This window comes from Sarcophilus harrisii, chromosome 5 (genome assembly GCF_902635505.1).
Source record: "Sarcophilus harrisii chromosome 5, mSarHar1.11, whole genome shotgun sequence".
Taxonomy (NCBI): Eukaryota; Metazoa; Chordata; class Mammalia; order Dasyuromorphia; family Dasyuridae; genus Sarcophilus; species Sarcophilus harrisii.
Window position 1 is genome coordinate 212,006,463 of NC_045430.1, and position 22,272 is coordinate 212,028,734.

At 32.3% G+C, this 22,272-nt stretch overlaps 1 protein-coding gene across 5 annotated transcripts in view; it reads right to left on the reverse strand.

The window, feature by feature from the left end:
• LARP4B (La ribonucleoprotein 4B) overlaps positions 1-13,885 on the reverse strand; it is a 73,563-nt gene extending 59,678 nt beyond the window's left edge. For all 5 annotated transcript variants that reach the window (XR_004229744.1, XM_031939606.1, XM_023505020.2 and 2 more), the window contains exon 1: positions 10,234-13,885. Coding sequence is in view for 4 of the 5 variants with exons in the window: in XM_031939606.1 (XP_031795466.1) it covers positions 10,234-13,428 (3,195 nt within the window). In the remaining variant the exon portion in view is untranslated. The remainder of the gene's footprint in view (positions 1-10,233) is intronic.
• Between the last annotated feature and the right edge of the window lie 8,387 nt (positions 13,886-22,272).

Consider the following 22,272-nt stretch of genomic DNA (forward strand, 5'->3'; position numbering starts at 1 on the left):
CAGTCATAGCTCTACCATAAAGATGTAAAAAATCATCTTGCTATAAAAATTCATTCAACAAAAACTAGAGGATGGGGGGGCGCGCAAGGGGGCGGGGGGGGGGGGGGGGGGGGGGGGGGGGGGGGAGGAGAAAGTGGTGGTAGAATGTTTAAGGACCTAACATTAAAAAATTCCATCAGTAATACACAAAAGATAGAAACCTGTAAAGTCCAAGAACTTTGAAGAAATATACTTAAGGCTCAGTATAATTGATTTAAACAAGGTGTTAACTCAGTGAAATTGATAAGACAATGGTTATCTAGTTTAGAATGTGAGTTCTTTAGTTCAGTATAATTAATTTAATCTTACAATAATAATGGTTCCCTAGTGATATAATGATTTGTTTATACTCCATATACTGTAAAGATGTAATGGTAATAGAGCATATAAACTGGGGACAAACTCAGCCAGAAAGAGACTTCAAGAGAGAGACATTGCATCTTCATTAGCCTGGCTCTCCTGCTTCCCCCACTAAGACCAAGGCCCATCTGAAGGGTCTCCAGAAAGCAAGCCCAGGCCCAAGGCAAGGAAACAGACTGTGAAGCAGATAATATAAGAATTTGGACTTTATCCCTGCTTTCTTGTGGTGATTACTCTGCTGAAACAAAAGCTGGTCCCAAGATCTCCAAAAAGCAAACCAGGACATTACAGAAACCCGGCAGCAAAATTACATCAAATGGCCAAGAAATTGATAAATGTTACAATACATAGTGATGAAGATTTTGCTCAACCATGCTTCTTGACAGGGCAGAAAAGGTATAGGGCTATGTACATGGTAACAGGAAAGAATATGGACCACCAGCTTTCCTAGAGCCAAAGTTCACACTATACCAGAAGATATAAATTTCTCTTTTCCTTATAGAAACCTTAAAGTTATCTTGTGGAATTTGTGTCAAAAGAGTTATAAATCATGAGTTTTTGTGAAATGGTAGAGAGATTTCAGAAATCAGATAACATCAGATGTGGTTGAGTGTGGCTTGCTGTCTTTTTCGTTTGTGAAACTGGAAATTGTGAGACTTTTGGACTATTTCTAAATTCTGGTTATGCTCAAAATGTCCTCTAATATACCATTTATGATGGAAGAAATTCATGTTTCTGAAAACAAACTATGTTAGCAGAACCAAGTACATGCCTTGTTTATACACAGCTATTTGCATGATGTCTCATATTAAATCATGGGTTATTAACTACTTTTGTGTCATGGAATCCTATGTCAGGCCACTGGGATCTATGGTCACTTCATAATAATGCTTTTAAATACATAAAATAAATCAAGCAAGATAAAAGGTACCTATTTTATTAAAATAAAAACAAGCTTCCCCCCCCCCCCCCCCCCCATTGAAGTTGATGGACTCCTTGAAATCTACCCACGTTATTATTCTGGGGTATGTATAAACTCCAAGTTAAGAAGACTTGTTTACAATTCCAATTGTTCAGCAATGAAGAGAGCCGCCTACACCCAAAGAGAGGACCATGGGAGCTGAGAATGGATCACGACAGGATTCTCACTCTGTTGTTTGCTTGCATTTTGTTTTCTTTCCCAGTTTTTTTTTCCTTGATCCAATTTCTTGTGCAGCAAGATAACTGTATAAATATGTATTTTAACACACTTAACATGCATTGAACTGCCTGCCAGCTAGGGGAGGAGGTGGGGAGGAGGAAATAATTTGAAACAGAAGATTTGGAAGGGTCAATGTTGAAAAATTACCCATGCATGTGGTTTTGTAAATAAAAAGCTTTAATTTAAAAAAAAAAGAAAAGAAAAGATGATGAAGACTAGTTTATGTGTGGTATGTACTTCTTATATCTCTTCAGAGAATCTGCCTAGAAATAAGAATGCAGTCAGCAGTGCTACTTCAAGGTCAAAGAAATTGTATAAGCACTATATAAGAATTGATCCCTAATACTAGTATGTGGTCCACTAAACACCCTTCAGCAATCATAGATCACTTTAAGAGAAATGACAATTAGCTAGCTCCCTAATCAAAATTTACTGTTACTGTCTAAGAAAAAAGATTATACAGCAAAAAACTGTATGAATAAGGAGAAAGCAATTCAATTTTGCCATTTTTCTGATGTCTTAATTCTAGAAAATCTGCCTTTCATATTCTTTTAAAAGTTAGCTAGAATAGTTAATAACTGTTAGTCCTAAAATTTTCTAGTTATTCTCTTTTTGTCCAATTGCTTTTTATTAACTTTCATTATCTGGAGAGTCTGAGGGGCAAGGGAATAATAATTAAACATTTATTCTATATTTAGCATCCACAAACTACAGAAGGTGGAGATAAATGAGTAGTAGTTCTATACAGGGTCTGAAATATCAAGAATTAATTTTCTCAAATAGGTTTAATTTATTATTAGTTTGCTTATGCCAGAGAAATTCAAGTGTCAAAGAATCAGTGTTCAGAGCTGGAAAGGTTTTCATTAACTAATTCTGCGGCATTTTAAAGATGAGAAAAACTGAGGCTCCAAGAAGTCTAGTGATTGACCAAAGGTCAGTCATACAGCTGATCAAGCGTACTGACTCCAAGGCAAGCAGTCCTGTTTCTACTACTCTAGGGTCCTTTCACAAACTGCTCAAAGGGAACACAAGTGGGGAAAACGAGGGACTATTTTGACTGAAATTCCCTGGCATGCCAATAATCCTAACTAATACTCCTCGTGTGGCTCAAACTTACACTTCTTTTTGATCCTTGCATTTTTCCTGCAGAAAGTTTGACTATGTCACTCTTGTTCAAAAAACTTAAGTTATCTCCAAAACAAAATACAAAATCCCCTGCTTAGCATGTAAATACCATCATGATATACTTCCAATCTATATTTTATACCCCAGGTTCTTTTTTTAAAATGGTACTAAATTTATGTCAATTACATATAAAGATAGTTTTCAACATTGATTTTTATAAGATATCGTGTTCCATAATTTTTCTTTCCATTCCTCTGCTCCCTTTCCCCAAGGCTGCAAGCAATCTGATAGTCATACATGTACAATCATATTAAACATATCTCCACATCAGTCATATAAAAAAATCAGAATAAAAGAGAAAAAACACAATAAACAAAAAAAGCCAAAGTAGTATGCTTCAATTTGCATTCAGACTACATAGTTCTGGATGTGGACAGCATTTTCCATCATGGGTCTTTTGGAATTAGGTGTCCCAGTTTTATCACAATTCCTACAACATTTATCATGTTCTTTTTCTGCCATCTTAACCAATCTAAAAAGCATGAGCTGGTACTTCCTGATTTAATGTGCATTTCTCTAATGAATAGCGAGTTAGAGCATTTTTTCATACAACTATAGATAGCCCCAATTTCTTCATCTGAAAACTGCCTGTTTATATCCTCTTGATTATTTATCAAGTGGGGAAGGACTCGCATTCTTAATAAACTTGATTCAGTTTTCTATATACTTGAGAAATGAAGCCTTTATCAGAAATACTAGCAATAAAAATTTATTCCTAGCTTTTAGCGCTTTTTTAATTGCCTTTTTTTGGTACAAAGTCTTTTTTAAAAAATACAATCAAAATTATTCATTTTGCATTTCATAATATTTCATCTTATTTGGTTATTATAAATTATTCCCTTGTCCAAGAGAGCTGATAGGAAAAGGGTTCCTTGCTTTCCTAACCAGCTTATAGTATCACCTTTTATTTTGATCTTATTGGTATAGAGTGTAAGATGTTGTTGGTTTTTGTCTAGTTACTGCCATATTATTTTCCAGTTCTCCCAAAATTTATTTTTTTTTAAAGTGAGTTCTTTTCCCAGAAGCTAGAGCTTTGGCTTTATCAAACACTAGACAACTAGAGTCACTGGCTACTATGTGTACTGTTGTGAGCCAAATCTATTCCACTGATTCATGACATGTTTCTTAGATAGCACTAAATAATTTTGATGACTGCCACTTTATAATATAGTTTTAGATCTGGTATGGCTAGGCCATTTTGCTTTGCATTTTTTTTTCTTCCAGATGAACTACTACTATTTTTTTTCTAGCTTTATAAAATAATTTTGGTAGCTTGCTTTGGCAGTGAAGTAGTAAATTCATTTAGGTAGAATTGTCATTTTTATTACATGACTTTATTTGTGTGAAAAGTGTTTTTTAATTATGTTCATGTTATTCCTATGTCTGTCTTAGAAGGTATATTTTCAAATATTTCATATTGTTTACAACTATTTTAAATGGAATTTTTCTATCTCTTGCTGCTGGCATTTGTAGAAATTATGTAGAAATGCTGATAATTTATGTGGGTTTATTTTATATCCTGAAAATTTGGTAAAAAATTTTTTTAAATTTTATTTTTGCTAAGGCAACTGAAGTTAAGTGACTTGCCCAGGTTCACACAATTAGTAAGTATTAAATGTCTGAGACCAAATTTGAACTTAGATCCTCCTGACTTCTGGGCTGGTGCTCTATCCACTGCACCACCTACTGTCCCTGTAAAATTATTTCAAGTAAGAAGATTTCCTAACTATACCATCATATCTACTAAGAGTGATAGTTTTGTTTCCTTTTTTGCCTATTCCAATTCCTTCACTTTCTTTTCTCTTATTGCTAAAGCTAACACTTCTAGAACAATATTGAATAACTTGTGTCACCCCTGATCTTATTGGGAAAACTTCTAAATTATTCCCAATACATATAATGTCTACTGGTAGTTTTAAACAGATAATACTTATCATTTTAAGAAAACTCCATTTTAATTCCCATGCTTGCTAGTGTTTTAAATAGGCATGAATGTTGTATTTTGTCAAAAGCTTTTTCTTCATCTATTAAAAAAATCATGTCTTATTGATAAGGTCAATTATGCTGTTTTCATAACAGAATATTGAACAATCACTGCATTCCTGGTATAAATCCTACCTGATCACTGTATATTATTATCCTGTGATAAACTACTCTAACATTTTTGCTAATACTTTATTTAACATATTTTGCATCAATAAGAACCAATTTTCAATCAACAGGAAAACTTTTCTATAATTTTCTCTCTCTGGTTCTTCTTTGCTTTAGGTATCAGCACCGTATTGTCAGAATTTGGCAGGATTCCTTCACCTATTTTTCCAAATAGTTTATGGTATTAGAATTAATTGTTGTTTGGTGGAATTCATTTGCAAATCCACCTGGCCCTGCAGATTTTTTCCTAATGAGTTCAATGATGACTTGTTCAATTTCTTTTTCTAAAATGGGGTTTAAAAACATTACCTTGAGAAAGGTTTGAGAAGCTTCACCAGCTTAACAAAGAAGTTCATAAAATTGAAATGGTTAAAAATTCCCTGTTTTAGGATATCACATTAATACCTTTTAATATACTCTTCAATAATAATATTGATCTATTTGTTGTACCTCCTATAAAACATCCAATCTCAATCTTCTGTATCTTAGCCCAAGATGTCCCTAATACCCAAAATGTTTCTCACTCCTATTTTTGGACATATCTGGCCAGTCAATCAATAAGCATTTATTAGTCATCTAGTGCATGTTAAGCACAGTACTAGAAACATAAATATAAGCAGAAAGGATGGTCTAAGAGAGTTTACATTCTAATAGGTAAAGACATCTAAGAGGGAGCTGAAAAGCTTGTGCTGAGAGTCTGGGGGAGGGAAAAAAGGATGGGTATACAGATGAATATAGCCTTCATGTATTGTGGAAATGAATCAGAAGTACATGCTGAAGAAGCAGGAAAAAGTTCCTACTTCTCCTTAAAGTTCAGCTCAAGCGCTCCTTCTTATCACAGTTTGTTAGTACTTTCTCCATTCCCAAATTACTTCTCTAAATACATGCTGCTTCCAACAAGCTGAATGTACATTTTAAAGCACCAAACGGAATCAAAAAGACTCATCTTTTTGGGTTTATATCCAGACTCAGACATTTTATTGGCTGTGTGACTCTGGGCAAATCTCTGAATGTTGTTTGCCTCAGTTTCTACATATGTAAAATGAATTGGTCAAGGTCAAACCACTTCAGTGTCTCTGCCAAGAAAATTCCCAATGGAAAAATGTGGAAAAGTCAGACACAACACCAAACAACCACAAAGAAACCATCAGAGTTCTTGAACACAGAGATGGCATATTTGTTTGTGGGTGCTAGCAATATAAAGGGTATGATCATCTTTGTGTGTGGCTAATACAGAATGAGAAGTGAGATGACTGGAAGTGGGCAAATTGAAGAACTAAGTGCTTAGAGCATTTGAAGGAGAAGCAATCTGTATTTTGATGTCCATTAAGTATGCTTATTGAAGCCTACTCTCCAGATGATAAGGTCAGTAACATTCACTAAATGCAGTACTAAGTGCTTTATAAATATTATCCCATTTGATCCTCCCAATAGCCCCATGAGAAAGGTGCTATTATTACTGCTATTTTACAGCTGAGAAAACTCAGGCACACAAAGATTAAATGACTAGCCCATGGTTATACTGTTAATAAGTGTGGCAGAACTCAAACTCGGGTCATTCTGATTCCAGGCCCAGCACTCTATTTGCTGTCACCTAGGTGCCTTGAGTTTTCAATATAATCTAGACATCCATGACTCCATTAATACTGTTGTTTGAAAAAGCCTAGAAATAGGTGAAAATAGCAGTGGAAAGGCAGGATCTCACCTGAGCTTTTCTCCAAAAGCCCTTCAAATATCTTTAAACAGTGACTCAAATTCTAAACCACAGAGACAGAGGAAAACATTTTTCCAACCCAAAACTTAGAAGATCTGTTGCACCAAAGTAAGAAAAGAAGCTACACCAGCACAAGCCAGGCCCCAGCAAATCAGCAGCAGGCCCTGGGGCATCTAGATTAGTGGCAGTAACAGTGGCTTCCAAAAGTAAAGGGATCAGACTCCAGATCTGAAGATTTATTCGGGTCATCTTTGCTAACACTGGGGGCAAGACTGTTACTCTGCCTATACTTAGATATGGGTCACAGTCAGAACAAAGAATCCTGGTCAAAGTCCCAGAGTTGAAAAGAGTACTTGTAGTTATTCACAGGAGCGTAGCAAACATACCTGTCCCTAGGACATACAACCCTGGAAGAGCCAAAAACTTACAATTCTCTACAATTACCTCTGAAAACAGCTGTATCTGAAGCTTAGGGTTGTAATTCCTCCACTTGGGAAGCAAAGTCTCTCTTTAACACAGAGTTAAAAGAAATAGACTGAAAAAACAAACAAAAATTCCACAAAGATATAGATCAAAACATACTCAGAAGGTAACAAAATCAAAATTCCTGCATTCAAAGCCTCAAAGAAAAATATAAATTGATCTCAGGTCATGGAAGAACTGAAAAATGATATTGAAAATCAAGTAAGAGAACTAGAGAAAAAAAAAGAAAGAAAAAAAAAGGGAAGAAAATGAGAATGATGCAAGAAAATCATGGAAAAAGTCAATGTTTAGTAAAGAAGATACAAAAAAAATACTGAAAAAAAATAACATCTTGAAAAACAATCCGGGTCAAATGGTTTAGGAGCACAAAAACCTACTGAAGAGAAAAAGGCCTTGAAAAGAACAATTCAAATGAAAAAAGAAAAAGAAAAATTCAATCAAAAGAACTACAAAAGTAGAATTAGTAAAATAATGGAACTATAATATTTCTCACAATAATTCCTTAAAAGTTAGAACTGGGCAAATGGAGCCTAATGACTTTGAGACATCCAAGAAACAATGAAAACAAAAATTTTAAAATAGAAGAAAATGTGACATATTTCATTTGAAAAACAACTTGACTTGAAAAAAAAAAATCCAGCAGAGAAAATTACTGGACTTCCTCAAAGTCAAGATTAAAAACAAGAAAGGTCATCTTTCAAGAAATTATCAAGGAATACAGGCCTGATATTCTAGAAACAGGATAAAATAGAAATTAAAACAATCTATCACCTCTCCTGAAAGAGATCTCAAAATGAAAACTTCCAGAAACAGTATAATTAAACTGCAGACCTCTCATATCAAAGAGAAAATACTGGAAACAGTTCAAAAGAAACAATTCAAATATCGTAGCTTTACAGTCATCAGATTTAGCTACTTAATAGATCAAAGGGTTTGGAATATGACAATATTAAAAGTGAAAGAGCTAGGATTATAACCAAAAATCACCAATCCAACAAAACTAAGTATAATACTTCAAAGGGAAACAAAGGCTATTCAATGCAATAGAAGAATTTGGAGCATCCCTAAAGAAAAGACTAGACATAAACAGGAAAATAAATAAAATAAATGAAGCCTGAAAGTGTGAGCATAAAAGACCAATCAATGAGAAGAAAGACTTTGGGAGCAGATGACCAACATATAAGTAAATAATTTTTCTCTTTCTTCAGAATTTCACTACCTTCTTTCTACACAAACTCCCTGGATATGTATGTCTCTATAAGAGTTAGCTCATATGCCACTTCCAAGACGAAACTTTTCATTCTACCAGTTGTTTGTGTTCTCTCATTTTTCTTCATTACCTAATATATATTCTTATCTGTTTACATGATTTATCATCCCAAAAGAAAGTACACTTTGTAAGGGCAGAAACACATTTGTCCGTTTGCTTATTTTTTGGACTGATGTGCTTATAAACATAGCATATTCAAACATTAGACTCTTGACTGGAGTCTTAGGTTGGAATGGACAGATGGCTTATGGAAACATGTCAAGAAATCTAGAATAGTATTCAGAATCATCCACTGACTCTACCATGGAACAACTGAGAAATATTGAGCAAATCATTTTACCTCATTTGTATTCCATATTACTGTTGCTATGAAGAGTCTAAACTACATAAAATACCTCTAAAGTCCTTTTGAGCCAAATTTATTTTGAATAAGGAGTCAAAATATGATGTTAAAATGCCTGACATTCAAAATGTCCTAATGTTGTCCATTTAATAAATTAGTATTTAATTTCAAAATATTTAGATGTGATATATGTATGTTATCATACAAAGCACAAAATATAAATATGCAATGCTAAAAATAACTTCCCCTAAATAGTTCCTTTAGGATTCCTTTTTTCTTTTCATTTATACTTTTTTGATCTGTTTTCTGTCACTACATGACTAATATGGAAATATCATTTGCGAACTGAACCAGCTATGCCCAGAGAAAGAACTCTGGGAGATGACTAAAAACCATTACATTGAATTCCCAATCCCTATATTTATGCCCACCTGCATTTTTGATTCCCTTCACAAGCTAATTGTACAATATTTCAAAGTCTAATTCTTTTTGTACAGCAAAATAACGTTTTGGTCATGTATACTTATTGCGTATCTAATTTATATTTTCATATATTTAACATCTACTGGTCATCCTGCCATCTGGGGTAGGGGGCAGGGGGTAAGAGGTGAAAAATTGGAACAAGAGGTTTGGCAATTGTTAATGCTGTAAAGTGCATGCATATAACCTGTAAATAAAAGGCTATTAAATTAAAAAAAAAAAAAAAAAAAAAAAAGGAAATATCATTTGCATGATCACACACATATAAAAAACAAAATTTCTCACTGTTTTTCTGGGAATGGTGAGGGGAAGGAAGAAAACAGAATTTGGTACTCGTTTTTCTTAATTGTTAAAAAAAAAAATTTTTACATACATTTGTGGGGGAAAATATTTCTTTAAATTAAGACACAGGGGGGGGGGGCTAATAATGAAATATCACTAAGTGGCTATAAACCTTGAACGATTTTTTTAAAAGATTCTCATATCAGAAATAGTACTTCAAATTTTTAGAAAACGTGCATTAGAAGTCCTTTTTTTTTTTTTAAATGGGAAAACTGGCAAAGTCTTAAATTATTCCCAGCTGTGAGCTTCACAGATAAACAAAAATTTTCTATTCACTAATGTGTATGACTTCTGGATTTTAAAAAAAAATGCAGATTAGTCATCTGTGTCACAGTACTAATATTTAAACATAAATTTTTTTGGATCAAATACTTTAAACTATAGAGAATATATCATCCTTATAGTTTAGGACTATAAAAAAGCTGATATAGTGCATAGTAATGACGATCACAACTGATAATTAACTTTCGACTCAAAACTTTACTTTTAAAGTAAAAATCAAAATGCAGTGATTACTTGGGGAAAGTAGGTAGCAGCAAAGAATCGTAACTTTTTATGGGTCGATATTAGGCAAAACAATAGAGCAATGTTGAAATGTCAACTAGTTAGGTACAAATTTGTTAGGTTACTGATTCTAAAAATAACTAAATCACAAAAAGGCTTACCAATTCTTCACTTCTCTCTTGCCATCCCCAAATACCATTATCCTCTGGTATCAACTGTTGATATGGGTAGCTTTCCACTGAAAATGATGCAAGATCTAAGTCTTTTGACTTATTTTGTAACTTGTCATTTATATCTTCCATAATATCTTTAGGGACTGAATTTGCCCATTGGTAGTCCATTTGGAAAGCACCACAACCATTAACAAGTCTAGTAGAAAATATTTGATTTGTCATCCCTTCAGATTGGTAGTAAGAAAGTTCACTTAAGAAATGGAAATTCAATTCATCCTGAAAGTCTACTTTAAAGGGACATTCTGACACATTCAATTTATCTTCTGTACGATGTAGGGCATTTTCATCAAGAGGTACCGTTTCTTTGCCATCAATCGAGATGACAGGAATTGCTTGAGTTATGGCATGAGACGGAGTAGTTGCATACTTATCCATTTGAGTTGGGTCAACTTCACCCAGTGTTTTCTTGTCACTAGACTTCAGTTTTTCATGTGTTAACTTGTAATTTTCCACTTCATTCTCTTTGGCACTTAAAACATATTTTCTAATTTGCAGTTCAGAATTTCTTTCTTCTAAATGATAAACCTGGAAGTCATTTGTTTCATAAGTATCTAATGAATCATTACCACTAAGACCAACATCCTCTTTTTTTGCACATTGTCTTTCTTTCTTTTCTTCATTATAAAATCCTGGTTTACTTAAACTTGAGTTATAGATGCCAGAATTAACATTAGCTCCTTTCATGGATCTACAATAAACTTGTTTTAGTTGTGGATCACTACTAAAATCTTCACTTCTCTTCAGCTTGTAATCTTCAACTTTTGGCTGAGTAACACTTGAATTAGAACACTGAAATAAACATGGCAATAAGCTGGAAGATTCTTTTTTATACTTACTAGTGATTTTCTGAGTTTCATAGTTTTTCATTTGATTATTTTTTTTTACTTCAGAAACTTTCAAAATTTCAGGGCTATCATGAGAAACCAAAAGAACACTTTGACTGGGCAATAAATTTTCCTTACAAATTACTGTATTTGCTTCTTGATTAAAGATAGTTTCAAAATCTGACTCAAAACTTTCTGTCTCACAATTATTACCTTCACTATGGATTATTTCAGATAGATCATTTAATGGACCTGTTTCACCTTCAGTTACTCTGCAATGATCATCTTCATTCTTGGGCAATATATGAAATGACATCAAGTCTATTTTATTATCAGGGCAAATTAAGAGAGAGGAAGGGGAAACACAGCTTTTGCTTCCAGAACTGGAAGACTGGAGGCAACTTTTATTTTTACTTTCAAGTACTTCTTTTGAGAGAGAAGGTATTGGGTTCTTTGGTCCTTGGTCTACTTCATATTTGTTTCTATCATATAATTCACAAATTAACATCTCTCTGGTTTGTATTAATGGTTTGCTTATATTTATATCAGTAGATAAATGCATCTGATTTAAGAGTTTAGACTCAATGTTATCATTAGCATGATTTTCATCTTTTAAAATATTTACTTCATTTTTAAGCAGGGAATGAGTCTCAGAGTTCAAAAGCAAATCAATGTTTTCAAGGTGTAATTTTTCCTTCTTCAAGCTACATTCATCTAAGATGTTCTCACTAGTGTCTAAGATGTAAGAAGATTCACTTTGATGGTCATCAGAATTACGCACTACATCTTTTGTAACATAGAGTATCTGAAGGAATTTATTTTGAGAATTCTCAATATTGGTTAACTGATTTGCATTTAGATGTAGTTCACCTGGGCTTTCAGAAAAAAAGTCTTCTGTTCTATTAAATTCTAATTCATCTTTACCTCTACTGTCACTTGAGGTTTTCTTCAGATAACTATTTTCCACTTCACTTCTGGAACTTAAGTTCTGACATATACTCACAGTTGAAGCATCACATTCAACATCAATTTTACTATCTCCATGGTCTTTGAGGAAATTAATGGATGAATTGTCCAAATGACTTAATTTCTCTAAAACAGGGATATCTTTTTCTTCTTGATCAACACATCCATCTTTTAATAAATCACCATCTCTGGCATAATTATGTAATAAATTGTTCTGTTTATGCTCTTTAGGAAATTCAGCATTTGCTTTTAACTTTAAATTATCAACTAATATGCTAGAAATATCTTCCAATGTATGCAATGGATCATTTGCAGTAAGTAGTTCAGTAATACACTTACTTTCCTCATTAGAAACTTTCTTTACTTCACTTGAAGATAAGATTTCACACTGGGACGATTCTTTCTGTTGTTTGTTTAACTTAGCTCCCCCTTGTACAGCATGCCAGACTAAAAATTCTTTCTCATTATCTAGAGGCCATGCCATGGTACACATTCCCTCACTGGTAACAGCTGAATGGTTTTCATCTGTTGCAGTTTCTCCACACACATTAGGAGAAATCTCTTCTTCCATTTTTAGGCAGTCAGAATCAATAACACAAATACTATAAAATTCATTCTCTCTTGAATTACTATTTTGTTTGTGAACAATGCAAGTTGGTTTTTCATCTGTTTGTCCCTCAGAAACACCTAAAGTTTTGTTGTTCTCATTATTAGTGCTGATTTGGACGTTTGCCACTATTTCCCTTTCTGATAATGAGCCTTTACAAGTTACTGGGTAATATTCCAGATGGCTTGTATTTAAAAAAAACTCTTCCTGTAAGTTTTGGTCTGAAAGCATTGATGCATATGAAAAAGAAATATCGCCTTGAGAACTCCTATCTTTAGATATGTTAAGTTTATTTCCATTATCAATAAAGTAGGCATTAGTAACAGGTTCTTCAGCTTTTTTCCTTTCATTTTTCTCTAAATTTTCATATCTATTTAAGATTTTGTGTACCAAATTTAATGAAGGAATAAAATTAAACGAATTGCTAGTGTTACAAGGCACTTCATGTTCAGTCTCTGAAATATGAAAAGAAGGAAACTTCACTTTTTTGGTCCAAAACAAATCTTTAAGATTTGGCTCTTTCTCCCAACTATTAATTCTAGTCGTTGTCCCATTGGCTCTATTTTCTATTTTGTGTAGTTCCTTACCTTCCACAGTATCGAATAGTGAAGATAAAGTTTTACTTATCCTGTTTTCCGGTACTTCTGCCTCCTCCGATTTTCCTAAAAGGCCAGTTTTTTCATTGTTATTGCTGTTGTTTAATTCTTTGCTGAAGCAGCAACCCATGTTGAAAAGTTCAAAATAATCATATTAAAAGTTCCTCTTCATTTCAGAGCCTCCAAATGTACCTCATTTAGCTTTCTATAGCTACTGAAGAAAAGCCAACACCCAGAAACCAAAAATAGCACTGTGTGAGACACTCACATGTTACTGTCACTCAAATCCCAACTACAACAGATTCATACTTAGTATCTTCAAAAGTTATGCCATACATACATATTCTTAAACTTAAAAACTATTCCTAAAATTCAAAGTAATAAATTTTTTGTTTCCCATATAGTATGTATTATTAATATTTATAAATGCTACAGATATTACATTTACTATACACACAAACGCATTATTAGAACTATTGAACATATTCAATACCATGTAACAATTCAAGCTCCCTTAGAAATGATAACCTCTAAAATTCCACTGGAAAATAAAAACCATTATAAAAAACTTCAATATATTAATTTAGATTAAAACAAAGTTTATGAAATCAGATTTTATATATATATATAAAACATAAGTTCTCTAATGACCAACAAGAAAACTGATGTAGACAATTTTCACTGCAACCTTTTTACTGATTTTAAGCATTTTATAAAGCAGAAAAATCAGCACTCAGTCATTAGGACTAATGAATCACCTACTGAATAACAGATTTATCAAGTCCTTTTTCAAATTAATGTCACATAAATTCAACTACTTTAAGCAGTTTTCATTTCTAATTTTGTTCTAGTTTTGTTAGAACCCTTCAAAAAGATCCTTTCAAAGTCCCTTGAAATTATATCTATTCTTCAAAGCCTACCCTCAATGCCATTACCTTTCCATTCATTTCTTGCTTGCTCCCTTCTAAAAGACATGTGATCTCTCTCCTCTTGACTCTCGCATCATTTTGTATCTTTAATTAAAACATCATTTCCCCTTCTATTACTAAATTGTGTATTTGTCTTATTTCTTCCTTACAAGAAGAAATTTTATTCATACCATGACCTTATCATCTCCACTCTCTGATTTTGAAAGGAAATGGCTTTGGGATAAGCATTACTTCCAGGTCAGTGTCCTCAACCACCTTGCCGGAAACGACACCTACAGATTTCCAGGCTGGCAAACATTCTGGAAGGAGCTATAACTGTAACTACTTATGACTCAGACAGGGAATTTCTTGCTATCAAAATTCTTACCAACATTATCAGAAACTAAAATGACTTTATCAATGAAAATTAGATTGAAGCAGCAATATTACTTTTTACTTTGTTGCTATATCTAAATACCATGGGAATTCTAGACCAGTACCTTGTACTTAAAATCTTAAAATCTTACAATGCGGTCTTCAATGTGTTAGTAAATATTTAGCACTATTTTTTTTTTTTTTGCAAATAGTCATAAATGTTTTATTTCTTTCTTCCATTCATTTGTACTTATATCTTCTCTATTAATCTGTATAGACCTCAGAGAATAGACATCTAAATATTATGCTAGAATGAATGTTTTTAATTAATATTTGGTTTCTACATCTCCTGCATTTCCCAACATACTTCTATATTTGCCCTTCCCAGGAGGCCATTCCTTACATTTAGGAGTAGAATAAAAGACTTCTGAAGTTAATAAAAACACTTAAAAAATTAAATGATATCATATACAGTGTTTCATACCCAAACCCAATAAATCTGCAAAGAAAGGGGGAGGCAGAGACTTTCTCCTATCTCTTCCTTGGGCCAAAACTTGGTTATTACAGTTTCACAGCATTAGTTTCAGGTGTTTTGTTGTTTTTCTTTTGCTCAATATTAGTTAATATTTATCTTTTCTTCTTGGTTCTATAGCACATCAGTTTGTCTTCCCTTATTTATTGCTTCTTGTTGCAGTATTATTTCATTATTCATACAACTTTTGTTTAGTCATTTTCCAATCAATCAACTGAGCCATCACCTTTTTTCCAATTATTTGTTGTGACAAGGTATGCTACAATAAATAACTTGAGGTATATAGGATCATGCTTTTTCAGATATTCATAACCAGTTGCTTTCCAGAATGGTCAAATCAATTCACAATACAATATTATTTTCATTTTTTATCATCTCTATCAGGTAAAATCTGAATTGTTTTGATTGTATGTGCTTCTCTTACTATTCTCTTACTATTGGCTATTTCGTATGATTTTTAATAACTATTATTAATATCAATGTTACACTTCCTTTTTAAGAGTTTATTCACATCCTTTGATTGCTTGTAAAATGGCTTTTGATTTTATATTAGTACTACTTCCATATGTATTTCATATATACACAAGGACATATGATACAATTCTTATCAGAAAGTTGATGCAAAAATTCCCAAGATGTCTTAATTTCTTACCCTATATGTTAATTTTTATCATTGCTACAACTTTATGGTGACGAGTACTATATAGTATATATTTTTATGAAGAAAACAAAGTAACTTGACCAGTATATAGTTAGAAACTAATATTTGTTTGGTTCTAAGAGCCAATTTAAGAGGAAAATTCTTATAACCACGTTTATCTACTTATATATTCACTGTAATCTTTATACTAGGTTCCTAAGAGTTATATGCTTTTTTTGATCCATGACTGAGAAAACAAAAGCAAAAAACTCCAGCAGATACATTAGAATTCAGCCCAAGTCATATCAAAGATAAACATACTTCTTGAATTCATATCTTCTTTTTAACTTTTTACATCTTAAAATATTGGTTTAAATGAAATAGTGACTAATATTTTTGATTCATGCTGGTTTGTTCGTGCTAGAAATTAGGATATTTTAGAAACTATATAATATCTGAGTTTGACCCTGTTCCTCTTATTTTTATATACAACAAGCATTTATTGTGTATCTACATGACCAATCGTCACTTCTTTCTAGAAAATAGTTTTATATGAACAAATTGTCTTTAATAATTCTGATATGTAGAACATTTCTGATTTGGATAAGATATTACGTTCCAAGTGCCAAGTATGTTATATTGAAAAAAAGTTTCAGTCAATCACATCAGTATTTATAACAAATAAATTATATAAAAATAATTATATTTATTATAATTCAACAGAGTATATCTGATACTTATATAATCTTATCTTTAAAAAATTCAATGTTTGAAACCATATTAAACTATTTTAGGAAATAATGACTGCTTAAAAAAAAAAAAAACTACTTAGAAGTACTTCTTTCTATATACCACTATGTCTAAAGAAAGATGATTTTTTTGGGCATACCTGTAATTTCCAGGGCTTTATAATCATCAATAATCTTTCTGATGATTCTTTGTTTTGGGTCATCGGAATAAGATATGATGAGTTATATATAATTAGTTGATTTTTGCCCTTAAACATAGTATCCTGTGTTTTTTTTTTGATACTTAACTTGTAAATCTGGTGAATTTTTGAAAAATATCTTCTAAGAAAAGCACCCTAATTTTAATTGGGAAAAACCAAAAGTTCTCCTTCAGGCTCACCAAAATGTCTAATGAAAAATATATAGTACATAATGAAATTTTGATATTATCAGTGAATTTTCTACAAGCATTCTTATAAGAATTGCACTCTGCTGATTATAAAAGAAGGGAAAGGGACCTGTATGTGCAAGAATGTTTGTGGCAGCCATTTTTGTAGTTGCTAGAAACTGGAAACTGAATGGATGTCCATCAGTTGGAGAATGGCTGAATAAATTGTGGTATATGAATATTATGGAATATTACTGTTCTGTAAGAAATGACCAACAGGATGATTTCAGAAAGGCCTGGAGAGACTTACACAAACTGATGCTAAGTGAAATGAGCAGGACCAGGAGATCATTATATACTTCAACAACAATATTATATGATGACCAGTTCTGATGGACCTGGCCATCCTCAGCAACGAGATCAACCAAATCATTTCCAATGGATCAGTAATGAACTGAACCAGCTACTCCCAGAGAAAGAACTCTGTGAGATGACTAAAAACCATTACACTGAATTCCCAATCCCTATATTTATGCCCACCTGCATTTTTTATTTCCTTCAGAAGCTAATTGTACAATATTTCAAAGTCTGATTCTTTTTGTACAGCAAAATAACGTTATGGTCATGTATACTTATTGTGTATCTAATTTATATTTTAATGTATTTAACATCTACTGGTCATCCTGCCATCTGGGGGGGGGGGGAAGAGGTGAAAAATTGGAACAAGAGGTTTGGCAATTGTTAATGCTGTAAAGTTACCCATGCATATAACCTGTAAATAAAAGGCTATTAAATAAAAATAAAAATAAAAAATAAAATAAAAAAATAAAAGAATTGCACTCTGCTTCATTCAATATTAACCTAGAAACTTCACAATAGTACCTAGTTATAATGTATCTAGGATATGAGGTGGAAGGGAAGATGGAATGAGGGAGGGTAGCAGGAAAGGGATATTGGTCAGAGAAGTCATTCAAGAGATTAGATGCCTTCCTGTTTGTAGCATTTTCCATAAAATGTTTTAAAAAATAAAAGCACAAAGTCATGTGTCAATAGAATTGGTGAAATTCAGAAAGGAAGCACTTCCTTGTTAAGCACTTCCTTTCTGAATTTCATCAATCCTAACAATGACAGATGGCCAGAGACTAATTTTTTTTAAATGATGTAAATCAGTTACCATAATCAAAAAGAACAAAATAATCAAGATCACCTTAACAAAGACTTCACTTACTTTTTACTCCAAGAGGTAGGCAGCCAAAAAGCAGCAGTGATTTAGAATATGAATTTGTCAGTAAAACCCAGCAAATTATAAGCAGTGCTAGTACATAAAACAAGGAAAAGCAGTAATAGGCTAAAAACCAATTAAAAAAAAATATTTATTGACATGCTCAAGTAAGCAAACTTATCTTAAGGACATTTCTAAATGAAAATGGAAGCACGCTAAAGAAAAGTGAAAAGGTTTCAAAAAAATTTTTATAACAAACATTTTTCATCAGAGGTAGTCACTACTTGGATTTCCTATGACAGATGTCACCAGAAGGAGAACCACACAATGAAAACAAAAGAAATTAGCAATCATAGGGTCAACACAGGAACAGGGGCTATATGTTATAAAACCCCTATAACAAATATGTACAATGAAGCAAAACAAATTCCCACATTTGATGTATCTGAAAATATTTCATTCTGAATATCACTTTTCCATAAAAATGTGGCCAGTATATTGATTTGAATTTGCAAATCTTTTAGCTATTTTTCTTTAAAATATTATTATTCAATTATTTCTACACATTTTACTCCAAAAGTCAGAGATCTACCCAATTTTCTCTGAAACTATCCAGTGCATCATTTTTTTCATGGTGCAAAAATACTGTAATTTGTTAAGGTGTACTCAATAGCTTCTAATTCTGTATGTGAGAGAGAGAGAGAGTGAGAGAGAGAGAGAGAGAGAGAGAGAGAGAGAGAGTGTGTGTATGTGTGTGTGTGTTTGAGTTTATAAAGTGAGTCACTTCCTTCTTTTCTTTGAGGTATATGACCAAAAGTAGTTGAGCTCAGAATGGCTATTCTAAATTAGATTGGAGGGACATTCAATTTTATTTTTACAAATCAAATTTATAAGACTATATCATTTGTCTAATGACAGGCAGTTTTAAGATGAAGAAATCATATACAACATATTTCATAGCTTTTGTGAAAAAATGCTCTAAATCATTACTGATTTTTAAAAATGCAAAGTTTAAACAACTAGGAGATACTACCTTACAACTATCAGATTAGCTAACATGACAGACAAGGAAAAAAATAATAAATGCTGGAGAGGATGTAGGAGAATAGGGACACTTATGCACTGTTGATTCTGAATGGATCCAACCATTCTGGAAAGTAATTTGGAACTGTGTTGAAAGAGTTATAAAACTATATACCCTTTGATCTAGCAATACCATTACTATGCCTATATCACAAAGAAAAAAGAAAAGGACCTATTTATTATTTTTAAAAACTGTTTATTGCAACTTTTTGTGGTGGCAAAGGAAATTGAGTAGGAGCCCATCAATTGGGGAATGGCTGAACAAGTTGTGGTATCCGATTGTGATACAATATTACTGAGTTATAATGAAGAGCAGGATAATTTCAGAAAAACCTGAAAAGACTTATATTAACTGATACAGAGTAAAGGTAACAGAAACAGGAGAACACTGTACACACTAACAATAATATTGTAAGATGATCAATTGATCCATGACAATTCCAAAGGATTCATGATAAAAAACACTATGCATCGTCAGAGAACTGATAGAATATGAATGCAGATCAAAGCATACTGCTATGCACCCCTTTTGGTCCACTTTCTTCCTTAACATGGAAATGTTTCATATGAATGTACATGTATAACCCATATAAAAAATTATTTGCCACTTCAGGAAGAGGAGAAGGGAGGGAGGGAGGGAGGGAAGGATGAAAGTTGAGAACCTGGGACTGAAAAAAAATTTTTTTAAATATCAAAGATTGTTTTTATATGCTATTGGTAAAAAACTTTTGTGTCCAACCTCTTTTTTGTCCTATTCCCAGTAAGATTTCACTCTAGGGGATTGGCTTGGAAACTTAAGAAGCCTGCACACTTCTGATACACTTCTGTGATATGCTCCAATCTGAATAGGTCAAATCAATTTCAATTATCAGTGACGTTTTTGTCAATTCACCCACACAAGTGTAAAAATTTTTATGCCCTTCACTAAAATGGGCAAAATAAAGTTAGAAGCTATGAAATATGCTGTACATAGGCTTGCAGAGAAATGTGAACATTTACTTATTACTAAATTAATTAACTACAGATTCATTTGGGGGAGGGAAGCAAGAAAGACAATATAGAAAAGTAAAGGTAACAAAATAATCACTCTTAGACCCAAAGTTCGATTGCTAGGAATATAACTAACTTTTGTTTAAAAAAAAAAAAAAAAAAAAAAAAAAAAGGCAATCTCAAAACTTGAAAACATCCAGTAGGCAAAGGTTAAAGACAAAAATCTTAATATGATGGAAAATCATAGCAATTAAGAATAATTAATATAGGAAAAGTAAAAATACAAAGAGACATGGACAAAATAATGCAAAACAAATATAGGAGAACCAGAAGAAAAGATCACAGACTAACAATTCTCACTTAAGAGAACAGATGAGAATGAATAGTCAAAACCAGAATCGTAACGAACAACTTAAAAGTAAGATATACCCCCCATAAGTTCTTTAGTACTACAAAAGTGAATATTGAAAACTGTCTTTACATGCAATTGGAAAAATAAAATACTATTGAGGAAAAAGTAAAAATACCCTTAAGAATTGGATCTCATTAAAGATGGAATGGATTGCCACAGTAAACTATGGAATGGTTCCTATCACTTCAAGCATAGGTTAACTAGTTTATGAAATATCATAAAACAATATTATCTAACTAGATGGAAGTTTCCAAAACCTTGGGATGTAATTTTTCACTTTTTTTTTTTAAATTTTCCATGTCCTAAAAAAAAAAAAAAAAAAAAAAAAAAAAAAAGCTTCAATGAAGGACTACTGAATTACAATCATAAAAAAAGAGATTTGGGATCAGAAAAGATCTAGTAGGCTTACACTCCTGAATTATGTAACCTCTGAGATGGCTAATATCCATCTCATCAAGGAGCAGTTATAAATTACTTCCTTACAAATAAATTCTATATATTATCTGTATATAAGTCTCTGTATATAAGTTCTCTGTATATAAGTTTCCCTGGAACAAAATTTCAAAACACAGCTTTAGTCAACCAATTCTAAAATAATTTCAAAAAACATTTGGTAATTACTATAAACTTATTCTGTAAAAATACTATATCCATATTCAGATCCATGTTTCTAAACTTCTAAAATATCCACAAAGTAATATATTTTTTTCATTTGGTCTGACTGTATATTTCAAATAGAAATAAAATAATCCATGCTAAACAAGAATCACATAATAGGATATGTTGAATTGTTCTTCACTGAGATATAAGACTATTAAAGACATAAAAAAAAATTAATGAAACAAATGTAAAACTGGTACAAAAATGAGGACTTTGAAAGTTATTTCAAGAAAATTAAAAAGAAATTAGTTCAGCAGTGAGATGAACCAAATCAGTTCCAATGGAGCAGTAATGAACTGAACCTGCTACACCCAGTGAAAGAACTCTGGGAAATGAAACCATCACATTGAATTCCCAATCCCTATATTTTTGCCGCCTGCATTTTTGTATAATATTTTGTACAATATTTCAGAGTCAAATTCTTTTTGTACAGCAAAATAACAGTTTGGACATATATACTTATTTTGTATTTAATTTATACTTTAATATATTTAACATGTATTGGTCATTCTGCCATCTAAGGAAAGGAGTGCGGGCAAGGAGAGGAAAAATTGGAACAAAAGGTTTGGCAATTGTCAATGCTGTAAAATTACCCATGCACGTAACTTGTAAATAAAAAGTTATTAAAAATAATAATAAAAAAGTACTGCAAACCATGGTTGCTTTTCAGAGTTTTCAAATCATCTTTCCATTTGGATTCACCCACACCCACAACCCCCTACATTTTTATTCTTTATAGAGTCTTCCAGAATGGTCATCTTCCAGCTCTTTAAAGTATTTTATGTATCTGGTAAGTGGGTATGTTATCTCAAAATGTTACTTTAAAAAAAAAAAAAAAAAATCACACCATAGCCTGGTGACATTCATACTAAACTAGGGGAGGTGGAGGGAAAAAGGGAAGAGTCATTACAAATGACATTTTATAATAATAGTTTGTATCATCAATCTTATTCAAACCTATCAGCAACACTGCTATTTCTAAAATAAATTTCTAAATTAAAGAATTTATATTTTTTCAATGTAGTTTTCAATTTTT